Genomic DNA, 25,425 nt, shown 5'->3' on the forward strand with positions numbered 1-25,425 from the left:
CGAAGACTGGATATATAACCATCCAGATATAAACTTACACAGTGTTTAATAGTGACTTTATATACAGTATAACCAGAAAAACAGAACTTCATAGAGTGATAAAAGTAATAAAGTCAATATAAATCCATAATCCGTCATCAAAAATCCAAAACGTGTAAAGTGCTTGTGCTTGATACCCCTCCTAGTGCCACACACGAAGCCCCCCGGGCAATGAGCACTGACCGCATATATATCGTTTTAAACTTTGTAGTAACCTGAAGTCGGTATTGGATCAAAAGGTCCCCAGCATTTTCTCCCATATGTTAAAGTTGATGTTTCACATGTAGTAAAAAAATCAAAAGGAACTCCTCATAGTGTAGTATATTCCAAAACGTTTATTAATAAAAACAAATAGAGACTCACATGTAAGTATAAAACCCGCCGGTATCCCACGAGCTCCCGTGCTCATTTCCACATTAGCTGTGACGTCAGACGCGTTTCGTCACTCAGGACGTTCTCAAGGGTATAGCAGGTCTATCCAGGTCACAGCAATGAATCAATTTATAGCATATCAAAAACTGCATTCTCCTATTGTGTAATAATTGTGTAGCTTTTTTTTAGAAATAGGAGCTAAAGAGTGTTTGGGGTTTTCCGACTCCCTATGTGAACTCCATATTGTAAAAAAATTGATGATCTGTGTACTTAGGGATGGATCTGGTCAGGACAAAGCCATAGGCTGTAGAGGAGAGATATCACTTTTTAATTTAGACAGCTATCTTGTCGAGATGGTTGTTGAACCAGTAAACAATGTGGTGTAGGAGTGGTAGAATTTTTGAAGTTGTATAGACTAGTGGTTCTCAACCTTTCTAGGGCTGGGACCCCTTGGTAACATTTGCCAGGTTGTGGTGACCCCCCAATGGTAAAATTTAGGAATGCACCAATACTAGTATCTGTGTGGGCTTTCAGGTGTCCAGTGTGGGCTCATGTGAGCTCAATGGGGCTCTCTCGCGGTCAATGGGTCTCTCTGGTGGCCAGTGGGGCTCTTTGGTGGTGAAGCCGGCATTTAACTCCCCTCACTCCCGCCCGCTCCCCTCTCTAGGATCCTCCGCAGCTGCCGGTGCTGCAGCGCCATCTAGCGGCAGAGAGCCGTGACAGGATCGAGAAGTGAGGGAACCCGGATTCAAGCAGTTAAGGATAGAATAGGGATGCTAATGTGTGGCTGGGTAGAGTATATAAGTGGATAATTTGTAAAAAGTGAGAGTTTGTACTTACAATGTCCAGTATGTACTTTTCTTATCTATGCAGCTGTCATGTGCCTTGTTAGAGCATTTAATGCTTCTCAGGTGAAGATAAAATATTTTTTTATGAGCAAAGTACACTAGAAATATAAGTTTCGAAAATAGTGAGATTTAAAGCATTTTTGTAAATTAACTTAATGTGTTCATAAGATAATGATTGCAAAGTAAAAATATTGCTTAGTGAACTGACTACAAAGTGCCTTGGCCTTTAGACTGAAGGGTTCCTGAAACCGCATTATCTCCAGTAGTGGTAAGCATTTAATTCCTTCTTTACTCATTATTTATCCATTCAGCAAGATGGATATGCAGATTTATGCTAACATTTCATTAGGTCTGCTATAAAAAAAAAAAAAAAAACGTTATCAATGTGGTTACATAAAAAAGAAACTACCGTATATGTGTTGTTTTGTTTGATCTTGTATAATGTTTTATATTGAGCTAAGTAATGTCTGATGTATCTCTCTTTTTTTTTTTTTTTTCTTCTTCCAGCTTCAGTACAGCTTCCTTGGCAACGATCTGTGTCACTTAATAAAGTACCCTACTACATCAAGTAAGTGTTTTGTTTTTTTTATTCAGTTTTAATGTTTTAGTTATGTGTTCATTCTTGTTTGTTTAATTAAACAGACATGTCAAAAATGATCTTACTTTTTCTTGGAAAGACACCCATTTAATTATTCAATAAACTTTAACAAAAACAACTCCATTTAAAGCCCAATTGAACTCACAGCAAGATATTCAGTCATAAAGACATCGTAATATCAGCCTCCATTTGTAAAGTCTTACCTCCATGTTCCTGTTATTGCAATCGCGCATTGCACATAAAACGGTGGGCAATTCACTAGGAGAATGGTATTTTAAGTAATTTCCATGAGAAATTCAGTGTAAAATAATAATGTACAGCCATTCAGAAGTCAAAAGAGTTGATTTACCTTTGGTGTAGACCTCAGTGCATGATGAAAGCCTAGAGCCCCTCACATGTTATTTAGATGAGCACCTAATCATAGAGACAGGTTTGGATGCAAAACCTGTCAGAGGCTGCAGGCTGTCATGATGTAATTTGATCTTTAGTAAAGTTTATCACCTATGTGGCAGTGGATGAGTGGTACCCTAAAACTGGCACACTCACATTTAATCAATGCCCTTCTCAAGCTTGTTAAAGTAGATCTAAACACAATCACTAAAATCTCATATAAGCTTTACCATATTAATACAATTTCCAAAGCTGTCTTTTAAACTCTGCAGCTTTCATTAAAAAAATTAAAAAAAATACCTACCATGCAGGTCCTTGTTCAGGCACTTCCTGTTAGGGAGTGACAGCTGTCCCCAAACGGTGCCCCTGCACTGTCACATACTCTGCTGATAAAGACTAAAAATGACTGTGCAAACATACATTGCGGTAGCATGTTCTGCTGTTGTCACTATTAGGGAACCAGGTCTGAGCAGTGATTTGCTGGCGAGGCTGAAGTGCATGCATGTAGACAGAAAGTGTCTGTGGGAGACCGGAGATCAGCAGCACTGAAATGCAACAATGGATATAAAGAAGAGAAAAAATATTTATTGCAAAAAAAATAAAAAGTCAATGCAGTTGTTTATAATACACAAGGCATTGGCACACTAACACATATCCACTTTTTTTATTTCTGTCTGTGTAAAGATGCCCACACACCTTGCGATAATCGTACGATAATCGCGGGAAATCCCGTAATCTTACGATTATCGCAAGGTGTGTGGAAGGCGTGCGACCTCTGCTACTGTAAGGTCACACGACTTTTATCTTAGGAACATGTTCGAAAACTCGCCGAGAATCGTACGATATTGGCGGGTGTGTGGCATGTTCGTAAGATAAACGCAAGCCCACACTGCCCGTTCAGCATTGCGGTCATCGGAAGCCCGCCCCTCAGCGGGGCGGGCTTGTGATCATCGCAAGTACGATCTGCCTGTCCAAGATAGGCAGATCGTACATTTTTTTAATTACCTTACAACCATCGCAAGACAAAAGTCTTGCGATGGTTGTAAGGTGTGTGCCCAGCATTACTGTGAGTGAGATTCACCTGTGTCACCTATTCAGAAAGATGGAATGGGAAATCCCAATTATTTATAGTTCTCACTAGAACTAGAGGTGGAAGGAAATCTTTCAATGAGGACATATATTCCAGTGCCAGCTATCTGCTCGCTTACTGTTGTGTCTCCTAAACATGGAATGAAGAGACATCTCTCTTGTACAACACATAAAAAGTAAAAAAAACAATCTGAGAAGAGTTTAATCTGTCCAGCCAAATACAACACTAAAAAAATGTTTTGGCTTTAGATATATAGTTTAAACCAAAGAACTTTCTGAATTGTCCCACCAAAATCGAGACAATTGAGAAGTGTGTAAAGGAGTATCTGTGCCAGTGCTATTTATTCCGCATCTCTGCAGTATTATGGCCCAGTGTTTTCAGAGTGTAGCCCGCCCCTCAGCGGGGCGGGCTTGTGATCATCGCAAGTACGATCTGCCTGTCCAAGATAGGCAGATCGTACATTTTTTTAATTACCTTACAACCATCGCAAGACAAAAGTCTTGCGATGGTTGTAAGGTGTGTGCCCAGCATTACTGTGAGTGAGATTCACCTGTGTCACCTATTCAGAAAGATGGAATGGGAAATCCCAATTATTTATAGTTCTCACTAGAACTAGAGGTGGAAGGAAATCTTTCAATGAGGACATATATTCCAGTGCCAGCTATCTGCTCGCTTACTGTTGTGTCTCCTAAACATGGAATGAAGAGACATCTCTCTTGTACAACACATAAAAAGTAAAAAAAACAATCTGAGAAGAGTTTAATCTGTCCAGCCAAATACAACACTAAAAAAATGTTTTGGCTTTAGATATATAGTTTAAACCAAAGAACTTTCTGAATTGTCCCACCAAAATCGAGACAATTGAGAAGTGTGTAAAGGAGTATCTGTGCCAGTGCTATTTATTCCGCATCTCTGCAGTATTATGGCCCAGTGTTTTCAGAGTGTCAACAATGTAAATGTCAATTCAAATAACACTGTGTAATTTGAAAAAGTTCAAAGCAAAAGGTGAAGTGGTCCCTGTTGCTATGTAACTCATTTATAGGATTTCATTATGTGATTCTAATTTGGATGTAGTCCATGTGCTGTAAATTAAATGAAAGTCTCCATGACACAACTTTGATAACCAACTAGCTGTAATTGGACCTGAGAAATAAATGTGAAACTTTAGGCTGGCTGTCTAAAAACAATATGACTGTGTAGAGAAGTAAGTAGTGTCTTTGAATCCACAAGTAGTTCCAATGAAGATTGCAGCAAGAGTGTAAGCTCCAACTTACACTGTGGATACAGGTAAGAGCATAGTGTGTGAGCATGTAAACTGCAAGCATGTGTAGTTTTATGGTATATTTCAATACAGAAATTTGACCTAAGAGTAGACATGACAGCACTATGCAAATACTATATAAATATTTGCATATATTGCAATATAGAAACAATAGGCAAGCTGTCGCTCCATGATTTTAACTGAAGGACAGGTAGCCAGGTAGTTATACTGAAGGACAGATCTATGAGCACTAATATAAAAAAAAAAAAATTTGCCATGTGCAACTTGTAGAAATGTTATTATGAACCACTTAGAATAACTCCAATCAGTATAAAAATTAACCTTTGTTGTGGGGCTACCCCCACACTGCAAGGGTTTGGTCTAGGCTAGGGTCTATAATAAAAAAAGGTATACTCACTTGATCCTCAATCCTTCCTGGCTGCTATACTGGTCTCTGGGGGTCTAATGACCCATAAGTCATCATGTCCAATACAGTGTATTAGACGTCGGGGCACAGAGGAGGTGGGTGGTCGGTCTCTGCTGCAGGATAGAGGCTCAAGTGAGTATATCTTTTTTACTCAGTGTCCTAGGGTAGCCCCACTGCAAGGGTTAATTTTTGATCTGCCCAGAATTATTCTTTAAAGATAACTAAATTAGTTTAATACTGATTCAAACATATTTGATCAGATGTATGAACTATCCTTTCTTCTATCAGCAATTAGGAAAGTCAGTTCCTACTTATGTATGTATGTATATATGTATGTTATGGCAAGACAATGCCAACCATAACATCTCAGAAAAGGGGTTGGGGCTTTGAATTTTCTGACATATTTATGAGTTCTCATCTGACAATTCAGATGTGATAAGGAGGCTAACTGCTGCTAGATTGAGAGTCTGTAGCAGGAACCATGTAATGTATGAATAGTCCTAGAATGTATCACAAATGTCTATGTAGGCGTGGGCCCTTCACAGTGAAATTGCATTTGCAAGATCTAACAGTGAGTGACATGACAGAAAAGCTGGAAAACATAATTCAAAGTAAAATTTCTTATTTTGGATAGCTTTTTTGCTAGCTTGTTAAGCTTGTCATAGACTTAACTCAGGTTGAAGATATTACAAAATCTTTTTTTTCCCCTCAAACAATCACACACACATTTGTTGCTGATATTTTATAGACAACCTGACAATCTTGTCCAAAGCTGTCAAAATCAAGATCAGAGGACCAACATCTTCTTTCTTTTGGTGCCTTTAGGCTAAGGGCCTCCCAACAGATCCTCAAGTGATTAATTTTAGAATCGCAAGGCCTGCATACCTACATTGACTAATTTAATCACCTCAGGTGGCCCTATGAAGAGTTATAGTGTGGACAGTTTATTGTAAACTTTGGCAAAGGATTCTTTCCAGGTATAGCTGTAAGTGAAAGTGTCCCATAGCAAATAATTAAAGGGCAACCGTGCTTTTCATCCTTTTGTTTTAAAGGATACACACTCACTAGGAGAATTCAGGTAGTTCTCCTGAAAATGCCAGGTATCAGCACCAATACAGATACTGGTATCTGAACATCCCCAATATCTAGTTAGATTTTCTCTATGTAATTTCTTATCTTTCAACTTTTTTTTTACCCTTTGAATACCCCAGGATATAGCTCTGTTAAAATTACAAGTGTGCAAAATGTATGTAATGACTTAATTGATGTTTTTCCTGCCATAATGATGTAATATTTTTATACGGTTGTTCTATTGTCTTTTGGTATGTCCTATGTATTTTTACATGGGTATGGAATCATTTATAATACTTCTTTAGAGTCTTTAAAGAATGAATCCAGGAAACATTTGTATTAACCCTTGCAATGGTGCTACCCCAGCACTGCAAAGATTAACTGATCATTTTTGTCTAGGTTAAAAAAAAAAGCTGTACTGTGCTTGTTCTTAGACAGGTCCTTCCAGCCTTCTCCCCCTTTTCTCTGCAGTGCTCTAAGGTTCCGTAAATCATCATGTTCTATACACTGTGTAATGAGGACGCTGACAAACATTCCAATGCTGCGGCGTAGGAGGAGAGAGGCTGGAGGGAGCACTGTGACAACCTTGTTATTTTTGAGCTTAGACAAAAATGAGCACTTCACCCTTGCAGTGCGGAGTAGCCTCACTGCAAGGGTTACTAAAACATTTTCCTGGACCTCTTCTGTAATCTCAAAATTCTCTTTTGTTGTAATGAGTTGAAGTTTTCCCAATTGTTTCAGGTTTGTGACTAAAATAGATTTAAAGCCAGTAGCTCAGCATAATAAAGCTGGCCATACAATGCTTGATGCCCCCTCCCAGACAGCATGGATGGGTGGAATTCTCTCCATATCGGGCTATTGTATACTGACAGCAGTGTTTCCGCTGTCAGAATACCTGAAAAGTGACTGCAGTTTATTGGCTGCATTGCCTGTTCAGCCAAGAATTTTTAGGCCAGGTCCTTTGACAAATGCCGAGGGGAACACTGCTGCCGAGGGGAACACTGCTAGGATTTTGGAGTCAGCAGGACTCGGCCAAAATCTGATATTTCGGTTTACTTTGAAGACAATCTCAGTATTGTAATCTGTGCCATTCTAAAACCATAAACATTGAAGTATACAGGTGCTTTGATACCAGTCTTTTAAAGGTACCTGAGCTATATGCACAATTATATTTTCCAGGTGCTATTCTTGTCTGGTCACTTAGCAACATACAGTCTACTATGGCTGTAGTTACATAGAGAACATAAACTCGCCAACATAAACCATCTTTAAGTTTGATGGCTTTTTTTGTCCTTTGCAAACCACTGACTGAATTTCATTTGACCTTGTTAAAGGCAATGTTATTATTTGATATGAATCTCAGCTATGTAAGATATGTGTAGAAAGAACATGCTCAGGTTTTAGAGAGGAGGTGCACAGTGTCACAGTACAGTAACGTGCCTGTGTTCGGCAGATTTTGGATTAAAAGGAGAAACTGCACCAGCATTTTTTGTAAAGCATTATGCTTTTTGGTTAGAAGATTAGGAATATTATATATCTGGGTTTTTTTCCGTTAAACTCAAAACTGGGTCCCTGCTTCAGTCTAATCTTTTAAGTCATGCATAGTACCTTCCCCAGGTAAAGGTTAGTGCACTTCCTAGTTACTTACCGTAACACTAATAACTATTATTAGTTTGGTATATCTAAACCTGAAAAATTTAGTATATTGCAGGAGGGGGTCGCCAATTTATTGTAGTTTACCAGTCCATAGATGTGGTAGCTGCATTAGTTTAAATTGTATGCAAACCCTAAATTTGTTTGTTCGGCATCATGCCTCACTGTATACAGATTTCCTAAGCAAATAATGTTTTTGTAAATCTGTTTCAAAGTTTCTTATCTGGAGATCCTACAAGTAACAAGACTTGCAGGCTGACAATGTTAAGCCACTTCCTCACAATTAGCAGCAACATTGTCAGCCTGATACACAGAAATCTTTAGTTTGTTATTATACTGCCTATGAGGTCCACAGGTGTCTCCTGCAGACCTGATAGGTAGCCAAGTCTGCACAACAGGCAGAAAATACTGGTGCTAATTGGGAAGCAGTAGCTTAAAATCCTATTAAAGTCAAAAGGTCTTTAAGCAGTTTCAAATGCTTAATACTTAATTGCAATGGATGCTGCTCCTTGATATTTAAAAGTTTTAGTTTCCTGTAGAATCAGCTGGTCCCCTGAGCACTGCCCCTGATATCCTGTTCCCAGCTCCCTGCATTTAGGGGCGGGAGGGAGCATTGAAGTCAATGGCACTGCAGCCACGCCCCCCGCCCGCAGTGCGATCTGCAAAAATAGTGATTGCCGTATTTTTGCAGATCGCACTGGACTGGAACGCATGCACTAGGGTGCCTGCATTCCGGGTGCGGGCAATCGAACTGTGGGTGGGGGGCGTGGCTGTGGTGCCATTGACTTCAATGCACCGCCACGGCCACCCCCGCCCCTGAATGCTGGCCTTCTTGCGTTCCAATGCATTCCAGAGGCTGACCACTCTGGAACGCAGACTTTGTGGTGTGAACCGGCCCTTAGGGTGGCTTCTTTCCCTTGCAATGGTCTAACCTTTCTGGCAATCTACTTACCTTTCTGGCAGCCCATGCCTTGAAATGCCTCTGTGACACTGCTTCTCAGCTGCCAAAAGTATTTAAATGCCAGATGGATTGAATACCCGTTTCCTCCATCACATACGATGAGAATTAGACAGGCATATAGCATTATTCAGCACAGGCAGCCTTCATGTTTCACGCAGGAAAAGTTTACTTTGAAAGAAATATGTTGATCAGAAAATAAGTAGGCTGTCTTTGGTCATTTCTTTTGAAAATGCAAGTTGTCTGCCTTTCTCTGGCTCCCCTGCTCTCTGATGCATTAATCTAGAACAAGCATGCGATTAGTAAAGTCATAAATACGTTGGGCTTCCTGATCTTGGTCTAAGCCAGTTATTTTGGAGGTATGAAAGCCATTGGACCAAGATAACAGCCTAATAAGTAGCATTTTCTGAAGGAGAGGCAGCCTACATATTTTTTTTCAGTACAGGATTGCTTTAATGGGATTTTCCATTGTAAATAAAAGAGAATTCCTCCTTCAGGTGCCTTTGTAGAGTAACACAGAAGGGTTCCCTACCTTTCTTACATTCAGCTTTCTATCTTTTTTGTTTCCTTGGTCAACTAAATGATTGTATTTTAATGGACACACTTTTTGCCTTTCACTGATCCTACTTAATAGCTACACTCTGAGAGCTTTATTACATGGTGCTTGCATGCACAGTTATTTTTTCTGGAAAGTGCCCACTAACCTTAAAAACGAGGTACTGTAGGGAAAGAGCCACTCAAGTCTCTTCTCTGTGGATGTGGCAGATGTGTAATCTGTCCCTCCCTGCTACTCCCATCTCCTTATTGCCTGGAGCATGATGGACATCCTCACTGGCTAGTAGGAGGGAACGAACACTAATGGGGGCAGGCTACACAATGATTTAGATAAGTTCTCATTTCCCTGTTATTTTTGCAGATATAGGATCCACATAAATCCCATAACAGATCAGTAAATATGTACTGGTAGGACATATCTGGTTTGCATTATGAAGGTTTATAAGGAAGCCTTGAACAACTTCAAGTTTCCAGAAACAATAAAAGTTCCCATGTGGCTAAATAAATAACCTGGACCAACTTTGTAAAGGAAATTAGCAAACAGGGTAGGTACATTGACATATTGTGACATGTAGTATATACCTGTGGAAGTAACACTCTGTTCTCAGGCTTATTATTGTTAATGGAAAAAACATATTTTTTCTGCTGCCATTGTATATTTGGTTGGGACCCAAAGACAAACAACTACTTTCCTGAACCTTAAGAAGCATAATATTTGGGAAATATATAGTCACATCTTCCTACTGAAACAAAATGAAGGACGTGCAGGTGAAATCATAGATATGTCCTTTACTTGGATAAACATTTCAAATCCTGCAGGCAAATCTTTAGCTATTTCCCTTGGTAAGGTCTGGCGCCATTATGTCATTTGTTTCTGTTAGTCTAGTACTTTGTCCTTGACCCAAATTTAATTACCGTCTCCGCAGTGCACATTTGTTGTCCTGTAATAATATCCTGTAATATAAGGAAAGCACTAAGGCAGAGGATGTTTAAATATAACTACTTACAACCAATCCGAAAAAATGGGGTTCTTTTAAAAATAGTTTAAGGAAAAATTTAAATCATTCCTTCTCCCTTCATCTTCAGCTAACTCTGGTTCCATAGCGCAGATCAAACTTAGGTATAGAGACACCTATCTTTAATTTGTGTTGTTTTAAACTACATAACGCATCTGCAGCCAAGAAAACTATTTTAAAAATGGTGACTACATCAGTGTTCTCCTATTTGTTTGCTGGGTTTTTTTCCTGGTGATCCTGCCAGTAACATACTTTTTCCTTGGGTTGCAACACACACTTACTGTACTATGGAGAAACATACAGTACCTCCACAATATAGGTGGAGGTGTTATGTAGTCCACAGATCTATGTGGTCCACAGATAGCCATGTTATGTAATCCACATATAGCTTGTAGCAATGCTAACTGATAATAGTCAGCAGAAGCAGAGAGCACAGGATGTTATCAGCTTCAAATATTTTTTGGCAGAATCAACAGGTATTGTCTTGAACTTGTTAAACAAATATAACAAAATGTTTGTAATTGTATATTTAACAGACATAAAAAGACCAAGCAAGAGAAGTACAATGTTGGGGCTTATACACACTTTCATTCTTGTTGGGGGAAAATATTGAAACCATATCTTCTACAATGCTTGTAGGCCTTGCAGAGTTGTGATAAAGGACCCCATTTCCCATTGAGGCAAAGCAATATATTTGCTTTATTCCACCTTCATCCCCAGCAGCATATACTAAGCTTTCCTTTGCTCCCCTGCCACACCATTTACTGCCAGGAGTCAAAGGAAATGTCCAGTATAGGACTTTGGCCCAACCCTGTCACATAGCCAATCAGCGGCTGCCCATAGCTTACACAAGGCTTTTATTTTGCTCCCTGGTTGCTGAATGGAGAGGCATGGGAGCAAAAGGAATCCCTAAAGGAAATTACATTTTTACTGCTAGCTTGGGATGTGTTGAACAAATTACTTAAAATATGCTGTAATATAATTTCTGTGAATTAGAGCATTACCGTGTTAAAAGAGAAGGCAGTCACATATAATTACTTTCTCACAAAACTAGTAATCACGGATTTCATTCCTCAAATAAAAATAATAGGTAAACATGCAAGACATTCTTATATTCCCTTTTTCCCACTGTGCACCCAGAATTGTTGTGAGGAAGTACCATAAGCGAGATTTATCAAGCATGTTACTTGCAAATCCAGATATATTTCTAGTGCTAATCCAGCAGCTTCTTTTTTATAAAAGAATCTGCTGTATATTTTATATATTTACAAGGTCAGGGCTTGCGAAATTGAACAGGCAGTTGCAACAGTTACACAGGGATATAAGGTGGATCAAACAACATATACAAAGGAATGTTTTATACTTGCCCACTGCTGGTTTTGAGCTGTAGCAAAAGCAGTTTATAGATGAAACTGGTCAAGTAGTGTACATAGTACTTTCTTTTACTGGCATAAACCAGAGTTTAAGTTTCATACCAAGCTTTCCATAGATCCACTCCCTTCGTTTGTTCCAATTAGTACTGATACACAGAGCACTACCAATATGCCAAGACAAATACTCCAATTAAGAAAAAAAAATGTAAAGGTTAGGAAAGAATGGAAAAATAAAGCGTAGCTGTGGTCAAAAACGAAAAATAAGTATGTATTTCAAATATTCTGAATTTCCATATGTTCTATCGCACTCCTAATAACCATAAAGATCTAGAAGTTTATAAACGTTCTTATTGAAGATACCCATAGGATGTACTTCCCCAATGCACTGACACAACATCAACGTCTAAACAATATAACATTGTAATTGCTTACTGAAAGCAATGCATGATGGGATATGTAGTCTTGAGAAATTGAGATTTCATTAAAATCAAGCAGAAGGGAAAGAGATGCAAAGCATCTAGGGAATCTAGGAAATATTTGAAAGTGACAGGCATCACAGGCGATGTGAACTGGAGGTCAAAATACCATAGGAATACATTGGACGCAGTTTTGATCCGATCTGCACCTGCTCTGGTCTGGATCTGCTCTTGCTTGGTGTGAACAAGGCCTAAAGGTTGTAGGTGCATCAGATTGCTAACTCCAGCTCCTGGCAACCAGTGATGTCGGCCAGAGTGTACCAGATTGCTAAGAGCTGGGTGGGGGCCCTTAAACATCTCACCTCCTGGCTCTTATCAACCTGGGACGCTTTGACCAGAAAGGAGGCGGCACAAACTTTATCCAGCACAAACCTACCTACCTCTTGTGTGACCCAAAGAGATGCCACCTGAGGTAACAGTCTCAGGCTGTCTCATTAAATGGACTTCCCTGGTCCAAAGTTTTTAATAATAAAATTGATTCACAGCAGAAAAACAGCCAATGCATTTCGGTGGCCACACAAACTCCCCCTTCAAAAGGGGAAGCAAATACCAAATAGATCTGCGGTTTTCTGCTTGGAATGGTTTAAAAAGGGGCAGGTTATGCCAGGGTAACTAATACAGCAAACCTTACTGCACCTATCCTTTGTAATTATTAAAACGTTGGACTCTTAAACGTTTGTTTGGCACTCTTATTAGACTCTATATACATTGATGTGCTCATAGCAGACTTTCAGAAACAGCAGTTCTGGTAGCTAGCACAGAAATTTAGCACTGTACAAAAGTATCAAATAAGCTGATGTAAAAATTGTAGTCTACCGGGCAGCATTTATATTAATAGATACTCCGGAGCGGGACAGTGTTAATCATGCGTGGCACTCTTGCATTGACTTCAGACAGGGTGTTTTTCTAAGATGAAAAAGAGTAATGCAGATGTCCTTTTAATGATGAGCTGGAGGCACACAGGAAAGTAGCAGGATGTTGGTGTTTTAGAATTAATGAACTTGAAGCAATTAAACTGGACCACATGAGATATTTGCAATGCATATTTTAACCTAAAAGTAACAAAAATGATACTTTGAATATACAGAACATTCAAGAAGAAAAATACAAGTTTTGCAAGCTGTCGCTTTTATGAATATAAATCAGTACTTGCTAAAGCATTTGAAACTATCAGGATGAAATCTCCTGCTGCAAGGCTGGCAACACACTGTTAACAAAATCTAAACTAAATGATCTTGGAAAAAATGTAGTTTATGAAATTGACGTTTTCAGAAAAATAAATCATAAAACAAAATGTTGCTTGATGTAGTTCATATATTATTGGGGCCTTCAAATATGATAGCAAATAATCATGGCAAGAAAAATAGACCATAAGTTGAAGCTGTGGGTAAACAGCTAAAAACACAGATACAAGATATGAGAGCTGCTTTATCTGCCAAAGGATTTTGATTTCTGCCCATCCAGTCTTTATTTTTGTATAGCTCTGCCACACAGTACAGTCCTGCCTGGCCTCTGCTACAGTTTCACTTTCACTTACAAGTCTCCACACTATCCCCATCCTCTGACTGGAAAGTAAAAGGAGAAGCAGCTCATCTATCTGTCACTCTGCTGTCTGTTTCAACTCTACATAAGGGGTGGTAAAACCAGGCAGTTGATCTGCAGTTTTACCACCCCCCAGTAACCGGCTGCAATGTCCATGCTGCTGTATACAATACCACGGGCGCAATGATTTGGGTCAGGGCAAACAATATACAGGAAATTGCATTTGACAGGTGGTGGCAGCGCTTGTCAAGCGTGACTATTGCAATTAATGGGACGGCACAGTATTGCAATAGAAAATACCCACTGTGATTAACAAAAAAAGAAAAAAAAAACATCTGCATTCAGGAGGCAGCACTATAGCTTCCTGAATGTTGGGCAGCCGCTGCTCCACCACCCTCTGAAAAGCGAGCCTCCATGGAGCCTTCCCTTAAAGGGCAACTCCAGCTCAAAACAGTTACGCAGATGAAAAACATATACAAAGACTGTTGTATCTGCTAGCAAATAATGTGTAAATAATGTATATTTTTGTTTGATAAGTCTACAAATAAAGAGGGCCTGTGCCAACTTAACACACAGTGAGATTTGATTAATTACACTAGATGAAAATGATTAACTTATTTTAAAGGAATACTGAAATAAAGTAAAGGATGGCTTTTTCTCATATTTGTCTGGAGTTGCTCTTCAAAGCATCAACCAATGTAACATTTCAGTAAGGCATGGTCTCTAGTGGGCTGTATCACCTGCTGCCTATTTATTTATCTTTTAGGGGCTGCAGCTGTGCCACCCACAGCCATGTTGTAGTACTCTTCTTGCTGCAGCAGGGGCAGTGTGAATACCTGAGATGTATCCTTTGTAATGAAAAGGATAATTCATTATGGCAAAAACAGTTGTGTTAGGACCTTAGAACAAGTGCAGAAATCTTACTGCCAGAGTACCTGCGAAATCTAAAAGTTTGCTGGCCATTTCAACCTAGGAACATCTGTCTAAAGCTGAGATATCAGTTGGAATGGAATGTCCACTCAACAGTTTAGGTACCTGAAATGTTTCCTTACTTTTATTTTTTTAATTAACGCCTGCAAGCATAGACTCCAACACACAAATGCTTACACACACACACATATCTTAGTAAACATGAAATGAAAAAGCATTGAAAGATTTTTTTAAAACTTGAATTGGCCCCTCAGAATTTTACATACTGTTCGTAATTCAACTCCTCAACGTATAAAAAGGAGAACATTTTGATTAAAGAGAAAGATGACACTTTGAACTAGCACTTGAAAGAAATTGCATAGAGGCATGTTATTTATGAAAGTTCTTTTGAGTTAACTGAAAGATTAAATCTTCATGAAAAAAATAATTTTATTTTAATATGGTAGTTTTGATTGTTCTGTCAGTAATACAGTACCTGCTTGTATGAAAGGCTTTTATTTTGCTTGTAATATTTCATGCTTGCAATTCTGTATCACGCACCATTTTCCCAGCATTTAGCACCAAATCTGTTTTGAGGGGAGTATGGAAGCTGCTATTAATGACCTCCTTCGGAAAACACCAAATGCCTGGCTTTTTTTACTTTCACTAGCTTTAGTACTTTCTAAATCACTGCCTGTACCACATTTACATATCAAGTTAGAAGTGCATAGCTACATATTAGTTCCAGGTCAGTTAATTAATGCACTGAATCAAGAGGATCAGCTTGGCAGCCAGGCAACTGGCGGCCTCCATGTTTCGCTAATAAAAGGTTTCCCTTAAAGAAGGTGCCGTGTTTTAGTGAGTGCCTTCAGATATTTATATTATTCACACACATTTTGGAATTAAACGACCAACCAGCTTATTTTTATTTTATCCCTTGAGGAAACCAGCAGCGATTGTATTTATTTGCTCCCCCACTTTTGAGTCTCATTTCTCCTGAGGCATTTCTATATTATAAAAGAAATGAAAAGTCCAACAGGGAGTAGACTTTTAATGGCCACAACATGCTTGGGGACCTGGAAATTCAAGCACATAGATCTCTCACTTGTGAATTCCTAAGTAAGAACAGAAGGTGTTTGGTGATTTATCCCATGAGTGTCTGGTGGACAGATAGAATAAGGGAACAATATCAAGTATTCAGGTCAACAGGCTCTGGAAGTGGCTTTGACTGAGACTTGAAAAAGGAAGATTGGAAAAAGAAATGCAGAAAACTGAGTGCTCTTGACACTCTGCTTGCTGCTCACATCACCAGTTGGTGTTGAGTATAATTGCTTTCTACTGAAGAAGCATAAGTTTGGAAATTATGTGGTTTTTGAAGATAAATTACTAAATCTCAGGAAAGTCCTGAAGAAAAAATGTGACTACCTTAAAGTGGGCCCTTATATTGCTAGGTAAACAAATCACAATTGCTTGGATGGCCCCAGTACATAGAAAATTGCAATAGATTGTGCAAAACCATCATCCATTGTGATTTGCAATAATAACATACTGGACCTCAGCACCTATAGGACACAAGTTTACTAGTCTGCCCAGATGTATCCGTCTTCTTCACCTTTATCTGCCCAGACCTTATTTTTGCTGTGATTCTCCTAAGTTGATCTACAACTTCTGGAATACCATACATTTTAATGACTCTGCACTAAAAATAGATACTTTGTGGGGTCTGGTTAATTAAAGTGCAGTAAAGAGAGGGAAAGTGATCTTTGACCATATTACTAGAATGGAAAGCCCGTCGAAGTGAACCTGTAAAGTGAACTGTTTTTTTTTCCCCCCTACTTGTGATGGGATATATCAGCTTTCTTTGCTATTTAACAAATCTGGCTCAGGATCACTTTACTGCACTTCATGTTTTAGTAAATCAGATGATTGGCAGTAATATACTAATTGGCTCTACGGGCCTCTCAATTGTATTTATTGTAGCTCTTTCTAAAACATATGGCATCTTTTTTTGTTGTGTAGCCTGACTTATGATGCCTAGAATTTCACTCACAAAACACTGAAATAAAAACATTGCTCTGAAGCTTCATACAGTAATGTTATAAAACAAATGTGTCAGTGTAATACCTCTTTGGAATAATAATTGCATTGTTTATACCACATAACATATGGCTCGCTAATGAGGAAGATAAAGTAGAATAGTATACCAAAGAAACTATAATGGAACAATTAAAATCCACATTGCTTTCAACAGTTTTGTATATTTGGAGCAGGAGTAAGAGTTTTTACTACATGGACCTGTATTATATGGTGAGTATTTATTTATGGCAGGGCTATTGAATCTTTTAATGAATGTTAGCAATATAGTGACCAGCCAGTTTACAATGAATACCAATGAATATCATCTGTAAAAATATTTGTTATTCAACTATTGCTGTTTAGTCGGCTTTATGTGAACTTGAATTTGGTAATACGTAAGCTAGTAAGTCAAATTATCTTGCACTTCTATTCCCGTTGTCATTGCATGTCATATGTATCCCCCTGGTTGATAGGGGACATATCCTGATGCACCACTGCAGCATCAGAACTTACATTCCCAAAATTAGCCAATAAGGCATATTTTTATTAGTGTGTGTCAGTTCAGGGCTAGCCTCCTTGAAACTCTTCCATCCTACCCATTCTATTGACTGTAACCCAGCTACCTACTTCTGCATCCTATACTTGTCTATCTCTTCCAACTACCTTACTGGCCTCATTCAGTACCTGCCCAGTGAGCAACAAGCTCTCCAAGTTGTCTTTGTTTCTCTGTGTTGTGAGTTGCTCACTTAGATCCAGAACCTGATCTTCATATGAGAAACCTGCTTACAATTAGCACAGCAGTATTCCATCTGAAATGACTGTTCTCTAATGAGTGCATCCATTCAGATGTATATTAGGAAAGGATTTTCAAACATAGAACACATACAAAATTATTAAATAGGCATATACTTCCACTAAGACAATTGACAACATCCAATAAAAAAATGTTACGAGATTAATGTGCTTTATACTCATTTTCTTCAGCTACAAGACAAGAGTTCAAATAAGTTTGCAGACAAAAAGTTTAGTTACTCAAAAATGGCAAATCTGTATAAAAATGTTACCATACCTGATTTTTTTTATTTTATTTTATTGGTAATGATAATGAGTGTTAGTTATTTATGTTAAATACGGAACCAAAACCCTACCCTTGCAAAATCATAATGATTGAAATATACCATGTATGTACTATTAAACATAAAAAATGTAATAAGCACTCACAAATTTACCTGCTTATTGAAGACTGCAAGTTGCAAGCTAACAAAACTAATACAAATATACTACAAGCTTAACAGCATGTTGATTTGGTCTGTAGTTTTTGCTGATTAAACTACCTTGATTTAATGGTGAGTAAAACATTATGTTTGAATGAACTTGTAGAAAATTGTTTCAACCCATTATAGCTTGCATTTTTGTATACTACTAAATAAGTATCTTTAAGTGTATTTGATTAAAGGTCAACAAAATTAAATGATCAATTCAACTTTTTTTAAATGAGTGAGAAAGTAATAATAAATGCTGAAGTAACAATTCTGTATGAGGGCCTGTTCACATGATTTTCAGGTCCGGATCAGGTGCGGATCTGCAGAAGCGGTGTTATGTGTTTTTGCCGGGTTTTTGATGCGTTCGAGTGGGGCTGTCAGTATGTTAGCTGCAGTGCGTTTTTGAGGCGTTTTGCGTTTCCGGACCGTTTCCTGACCGGACAAAATGTGACATGCAGTATTTTTTCTGCCGTAACCTGAACGGACTGCGCACGTTAGAACTGGAGCCCATAAAACTCATAGGGATACATTGGGGTGCATTTTTAGTGCAGGAGCGTACGGATCAGGTCAGCACGGAAAACGGACGTTGTGTGAATAGGCCCTTAAGGAGGATCCTGAAGTAAGGAGTCCTCAGTAAGATACAGTGAGCAAAAAAAAAAAAAGTCCAGATTTTACACTCAATAAACTCCTCTCACTTTAAACCATATAAAAAAGAAACCCCCATCTGTATCATAAACCACAAATTATCTAAACACAGTATTTTATTTTCAAAGTAGCATAATTTAAAAAAACCATGGTATTACAAACATGTCAATAAAATTATGCTTGCACCCCTATTTCCCAGAAGATCTCCAGCATATTGGGCCATTCAATTGCTATTATACGCACTAGTAATACTTCCAGATGATGATTGGATGGATGTTTGAAACAAAAAGTTCACTGACACTCAAATCCTTCAGTTTTCACTTCTGTTAGCATTTTGTTTACATTCCACACTTAATTGATTTAATTTTACCATGTGATTATGAAGTCATCAAGTTTGTTTTCATTGGTTACACATGGCAGTCATGTTTATATTCATATCTGCCAAAGCGCATCCTGCGTCGATTATTGCTTGCAAAGTACTCTCATAGGAACCGCTGCAGCCATACCTCCAGAAAGCATCTGCCAAGTGGGGTCTATCATGTATGAGACAAAAGGATAAACGTTCCATCACATGTTGCCTACTTTATGTAGACCATCAGATAAAATATAGCTGCATATATGGCCAACATGACTTTCTTTCCAAGTCAAAAGACCTTCCATGTTAGGGCTCACAAAAGTCTGTTCAATGTACGATCCTATTGAAACGTGGAATGTCTCTCCATGTATGACAAAGTGGTATCTGCAATCATGTCCAAGATAGCATAACAGTTTCACGCTATAGTAGCCTGTATATCTCCTATCACAGCAGTCTCTAGCCAGACATATAGTCCTAAAGCCTTTTGTTCATTCCCATACATAGTATTGCCCTCTAAATACTGACAGGTCATATTTCCCCAAGTTGTGTTAATTAGTGATGTAAACAAATTACTTATTAAGCGTTTGTGATGTTTCTTGACTCCTTTATCTACAGATTTGTACCTAATGAACACAGATTGGGATTTGTGTTGATCCATATGTGATAAATAAAACAGCCTCTATGAACCCATATGTACAGTCCATTAAGAGCACCAAACAAGACTTTTGCTAATTCACTGATGCTGGCTTACATAGCAAGTAATTAATTCTTGATGATGATTTGTTACAGTTTTGAGTCCATAATACTGCCCATGATATTTAAGCGCTAAAAAAGGGGGAGGACTGTAAATCTCTAAAATGTGTTCACTCTTCTTTCCTGTCGTTTAGAAACCCATTCCATTATTAAATGTTTTTGGACTTTCAGTCTGTTTTGTTTGGTGCTCTTATTGGATTGTATAGGTGCGTATATCTTCAATTTACATTATCTTGTATGTGGGACATCCCATTTTTTGTTGAGAGCGACCTCACGAGAGCCATTGTGCTTTATCGGTTCTGACTGATCTTCTGATTATATGAATCCAGTGCCTCACCTGTACTTGTTCCATATCTATTAACCCATAGGCAACTTTATCTCAGTAAAACTGTAAAGGGCCTCAGAGTCTAGTACCCCTTTGGATTAGTGTCGATTTTGTTTAGACTTGTGCAGCTTTTACTGCCTAACTGTTTGCAGTGCAGGAGAGGCATAGGGGTTGATTTACTAACCTTTTAAACACACCACGAACGTGTATACACCTCTGTAGTGTGTTCCCTCCCAGCATGATCTATGGGAGGAATCGAAACACCTTTGTAGTGTGTACACACCCAGCAGGTGTGTTGTGGAAAGTCCTGCAATGAATTGCAAGGTAATGTGGTGTAAATTAGCTCTATGTTATGTTGCTTGCGTTGATGAATGCAGGAATGTAAATGCATGAGCTAACCATTTTTGTCTAAACTGTGAAGCAGCATTATATATGCATCATGTGCATGATTTTTCCATATATGGCATTAGTGGAAATATGCTTTTAGAGACTTTTTGGTTGATAAATACGTTTTGCTGTGTGAAAATCACACACACCTGGTGTGTGTGTTTAGGTTAGTAAATCACCCCCATAGGCTCTTTCTTTACACTCACATACAGAAAGCCTGCTGTATCAAAGTGTCATTGTTAAGATCAGCAAAGCTGTATCATCAAAACCACCAAACAGATTCAGTCCGTCCTTTGATGTTTGAATCTGTTTGGTAATACATCAAGCAGAGAGCAAAAAATTACACAGCACAGACTTAGGAAGCGCACACGCACCATATGACAGGAACTCTTTGGATTTTTATTGCAGAGGATTCATTCAGCACATTTGCAGCATTTTCTGGATAGCGTTAGCAGCTCACTGATTGATTTCACTTTTTGCCTGGATTTGTGCTTCAGAAGAATATGACAGTGCCAGCACTGAAACGTTCTCCTTTCATTTTGCTTAAGTTAAAATGTTTCAAAGGTTAATTTAAATTATAATGCATTATCATTTATATGCATCCGTATTTTTGTTTCCTATGAGCCTATATTTATTGATTGCAGTTTTAATTTGAAGCCCGATTAGGGTTATGTGTATTTTTCTAAAACCTACATAATTGCACCATTTTCAGCTACTGCCATGAATGACTGATTGTATTTACATAATATCTGAGCTGACAATTTTCTGTCTGCATCAGTTTTTTTTTGCTAGCAAACAAAAAGATAGGCTCGCTTAATTAATTAAAAAACCTAATTTCTCTTTTTCTTTCTTTTTTATTGAGAAACACAAGATTCCGAGACAATTGGGTTATACGTCTGGCTACGGGGGAATTTTGACACTGAGAAACAAAAAAACAGTGACCAGCCTGGTATAACCTTTCCCAATCCCAGCATGCCTTAGGTGTTTTTTTTTGGCAGTGTCCAGCGTCTTATCTCACTTTTCCTTAAAGGAGAACTATGAGGTAAGTGCTTTTCACTCACCACGCGGTATACTGCGGTGTCTCAGTATACCGCGAGCTAAGCTGGCGGTATACTGAGCCTAGGGTGACGGGAGGACGCTAATTTGTGTCCTCCCGTTACCCTAAGGAGAACTATGGGGAAAAGCCTTAACCACATAGTTCTCCTTTAACTCAAAATCTCATCTCTAAACTGGTCTCTTTATGGTTAAATAAAACCTGAGCCTACCCACTGTATTGACAACACACATATACCACAGTAATCAACAAGCAAAAGTCTCCTAGACATAACCCTATCTTCAGCCCCTGGAAAGGTGAAGCATGGCATATGTAGCAGGTGTGGTTAAACTGTGCATCAGGGTACGTTCACACCAGATGCAGTGCATTCCGGCCCGATTCTGCTTGCAGCATTTTGATCGCACTGGACCGCAGGCACAATGTGCCTTGCGATCCCGTGCGGACGAGCGCATTGCGGCTGGAGGGCGTGGCTACGGTGCCATTCACTTCAATGGCCTGCCACGCTCCCTCCTGCCCCACAAAAAAGTGAGCCGGCCGCAATGCGATGCAGGCGTTCTGGCCAGAATCGGCCCGGAACGCACTGCATCTGGTGTGAACGTACCCTCAAAGAGCTGCCTTAAAGCCTGCCTTAAAGAAGAACTTCAATAAAATAGTAGGAAACTACTTAGCAACTGCTGATACAATTAATACTTTGTTCAGAAGTATGCATTGTATAGCTGTAAACACTTTGATTTACAACATACAGTAGAGTGTAGTTGTCAGCAGTGTGTGTCATAGTGTCCCTTATATTGCTGGTTAGCAAAGAAAAATGATGGACAGTGTCTGGTCCATGTGAGGAAAAAAAGGCCGGCTTTGGTGGTCAGCAGGAGAAGAATATGCCTGGCATTGATGGTCAGGAGGCGGGAAAATGTCTGGCATTAGTGGTTTGCGAGGAAAAAAATGCCCAGTGTTGGGGGTCAGTGGGAGGAAAATAAAGACCAGTGTTGGTAATTGGGAAGAAAAAATGCCTTGTGTTGGCAGTTAATGAGAGGAAAAAATACCAGTGGTCAGTGTCTGTGCCCCTATACATTGGTGGTCCCCTCACATTGATGCTCAGTATCTTTGCCATCCATAAATTGATGGTCAGTGTCTGTGCCCCATTACATTGATTGTCAGTGTAGTGCCATTTGTTACATCTGTGGTCAGTGCTGCGCTCCTTCCTACACTGATGGCCAGTATAGTATCTCTTGTTACATCGATGGTAAATGTAGTGCCCTTGTTGCATTGATGATCAGTGTAGTGCCCCTTGTTCCATTGGTGGAGCCATTTCTTGATAGCTCAGACAAATCATCATTCAAGCTTATGGTCTTAAGTATTGGGTGCCATCCTTTCCTTTCAAGGCATACTCTACTAGCAATGTGAGTGTCTTTTGGGCTTTTTGCCATCAAGCAACAGTTCCCCAAACTTTCAAGGCTGCCACTGCGTCTTCTGTTTACTTGTTTTCTAATTTTTACTAGGTTGCTGTTCAGGCCTCATCTGATTCCAGCTTCAGACTAAAAGTCCTTCTGCCCTCATCTGATGCCAGCTTCAGACTAAAAGTCCTTCTGGTGGCTCTTTGAACTGCAGGCAGTTCCCAGTTTTCTGCTGTTTATAGTGGGAGTGTTAGCATTTTGTTTGCTGTGTTGCCTACCCCTCAGTTGGACGGCTTTTGGACATCCCAATTGTCTCTGAGGGCTTGTTCACCCCATATCTGCAAACACAGTGCAGTGCGTTTTGATGCTTTTTTTTAGCTTAAAATGGGCTGCCAAGTGCAGTCCAGTGCGGTTTTGATGTATTTATATGCGTTTTGGTGTGTTCCAGACCAGAGAAAATAATGCATGCATCAGAGCCCAGAAATACCATAGGAATACATTTCAGGTGCGAACAAAAAACTTTCTGGTCTGGACATGGTGTGAACAACCCTTTAACCCTGTGTCCCTCAATAAATGCAAAAAGGAAAGTTGGATTCACATACTCACTGTTAAATCCTTTCTTGGAATTCATGGAGGGACACCCCTCTGTATTTATGATCTTTGCGCTCAGTACTGCTTTGTTACAAAACTGAGCTATGCTTAGAGTGGTAGGGGTTGTACCAGCCCCAAATCCTTCTGCAGGCAGTATAACCCAGGTGTCTTAGAATCCTGTGTCTCTCAATGAATTCCAAGAAAATTATTTTACTGTGAGTACTAAAATGCAATTTTCCTCTTACCATAAATTATGGTAATTTTAGACTTTAATAAAGCTCTAAATTGATTTCAGTTAAAGACTTGACAAACGGATCTTTGGAGCTGTAGTGCAAAATGTTTGAAAACCCGCCATGAATGATAATGAAATGAAAACATCTTCTTTTAAGATGAGGGGATCTTTTCTGCACATCCGTCTCCATCTATATTGATTGGGCATGGCGTCATAGTCAGTGAATGATGGTCTATTTTTAGAAGCTTGAACCTTACATCCTGCAAAAAAATAAAATGAACTGAATATTTTTCATTTTTTTGAATAGTTGGTTTTAAGCATATCTGCTCTGAGCACCTTGCAGCTTAACCCCTTGATGACCAGTGACATACATTGTATGTCACTGGCATCGGACCAGTGACATACAATGAAAGCCGCCGGGACTCTGTTTAAACTTATAAAGCCGACTGTCAGCTTTACAGTGGAAGCGATTCTGGTGGCTCAGCTGCCGCCAGATTGTTTCTACGGGCCGGTAAACGGGGCCCCTCCCCGCCTGACACCCCTGCCGTGTCTCCCAGGCTTCGCTGCCCCTCCTACAGGCCTGGGAGCGGCTTCTCTGGTTTCGGGGGGAAGCTAGGGAGGAAATCGGCATACCTCTGTTCATCGATCTCCTCCCTGTACTATGGGGCCAGGAGCGATGCAGATTACATCACTTCCGGTCCCATAGCTGTCAGTGCTGGGCTTATTTCAAGTGTAACGGTGATACTAGGAGTCTTTTGGACCCCCACTATCACCTTAAAGAGGACATGTCACCACCACAATGCTATCACATGAGGGGCTTGTAAAAGTTAAAAGAAACAGTTTTTAAAATTAATATTAAATAAAATATATGTAAAAATAATAAAACATGTTTTAAAGTCCCCTGCCCCCCGCGAGCACGCACGTTTTCACCAAACACGCGTCGGGTGCGCTTACGTATGAAATCGACAATCGTGTTACACGTTGGGTATCGCCGTGCATGCCTGAGGGAGAGCAATAATTCTAGGGCCAATATTTATGTGTATGTCTAAACTGATGACCTGTGGGTGATTTTAAAGCATCGTCTATGGACTTTTTGGGGTACTGGATTTGGTTGCAGTTTCACGAGCGTACACAATTCTTTACCTGGGCATGTTGGGTATCTATTTACTCATTGTAGCCTCATCTTTTATATTTTATTTTAAAAATGGGCATTGTATTGTGTTTTTGGGGCATTTAAGTGCATTTTTCACTAAATGTTGGGATTTGATAAGGAGTTACACTAAAAATTTGCAACTGCCACCATTTTATTCTATAGGGTCTTGGCTTTCAGAAAATATATAATGTTTGTGGGTTTTAAGTAATTTTCAGGCCTAAAATGTGAATACGGGATTACAATGCAATCCCGTGCGGCCGATTGCATTGTGGCCGGAGGGCATGGCTACGGTGCCATTCACTTCAATGGCCTGCCACACCCCCTCCTGCCCCACAAAAAAGTGAGCCGGCCGCAATGCGAGGCAGTGCGTTCTGGCTAGAATCGGGCCGGAATGCACTGCATCCTGTGTGAACCAGATGCAGTGCATTCAAAACAAAAGAGACCAAATAGGAGAAGGTTACTGTCAGGATTTACATACCCTTTAAGTTGTATCAATGTAACTCATATCACTCTGTTTAGGCAACAGGCTCAGCAACAGGTACAAGCATGTACAATAAATATGATATGGATAGATTGATCAATAGATGGATAGATTGATCAATAGATGGATAGATAGATAGATA

At 39.3% G+C, this 25,425-nt stretch overlaps 1 protein-coding gene across 1 annotated transcript in view; it reads left to right on the plus strand.

The window, feature by feature from the left end:
• Positions 1–25,425, plus strand: part of LOC108786943 (utrophin-like) — a 583,766-nt gene that overhangs the window by 484,773 nt on the left and 73,568 nt on the right. Inside the window, exons 60-61 of the mRNA XM_018556366.1 lie at positions 1,767–1,827; positions 5,076–5,120. Coding sequence (XP_018411868.1) covers positions 1,767–1,827; positions 5,076–5,120 — 106 coding nt within the window. The remainder of the gene's footprint in view (positions 1–1,766; positions 1,828–5,075; positions 5,121–25,425) is intronic.

This window comes from Nanorana parkeri, unplaced genomic scaffold (genome assembly GCF_000935625.1).
Source record: "Nanorana parkeri isolate BGI_ZX_2015 unplaced genomic scaffold, ASM93562v1 scaffold235, whole genome shotgun sequence".
Taxonomy (NCBI): Eukaryota; Metazoa; Chordata; class Amphibia; order Anura; family Dicroglossidae; genus Nanorana; species Nanorana parkeri.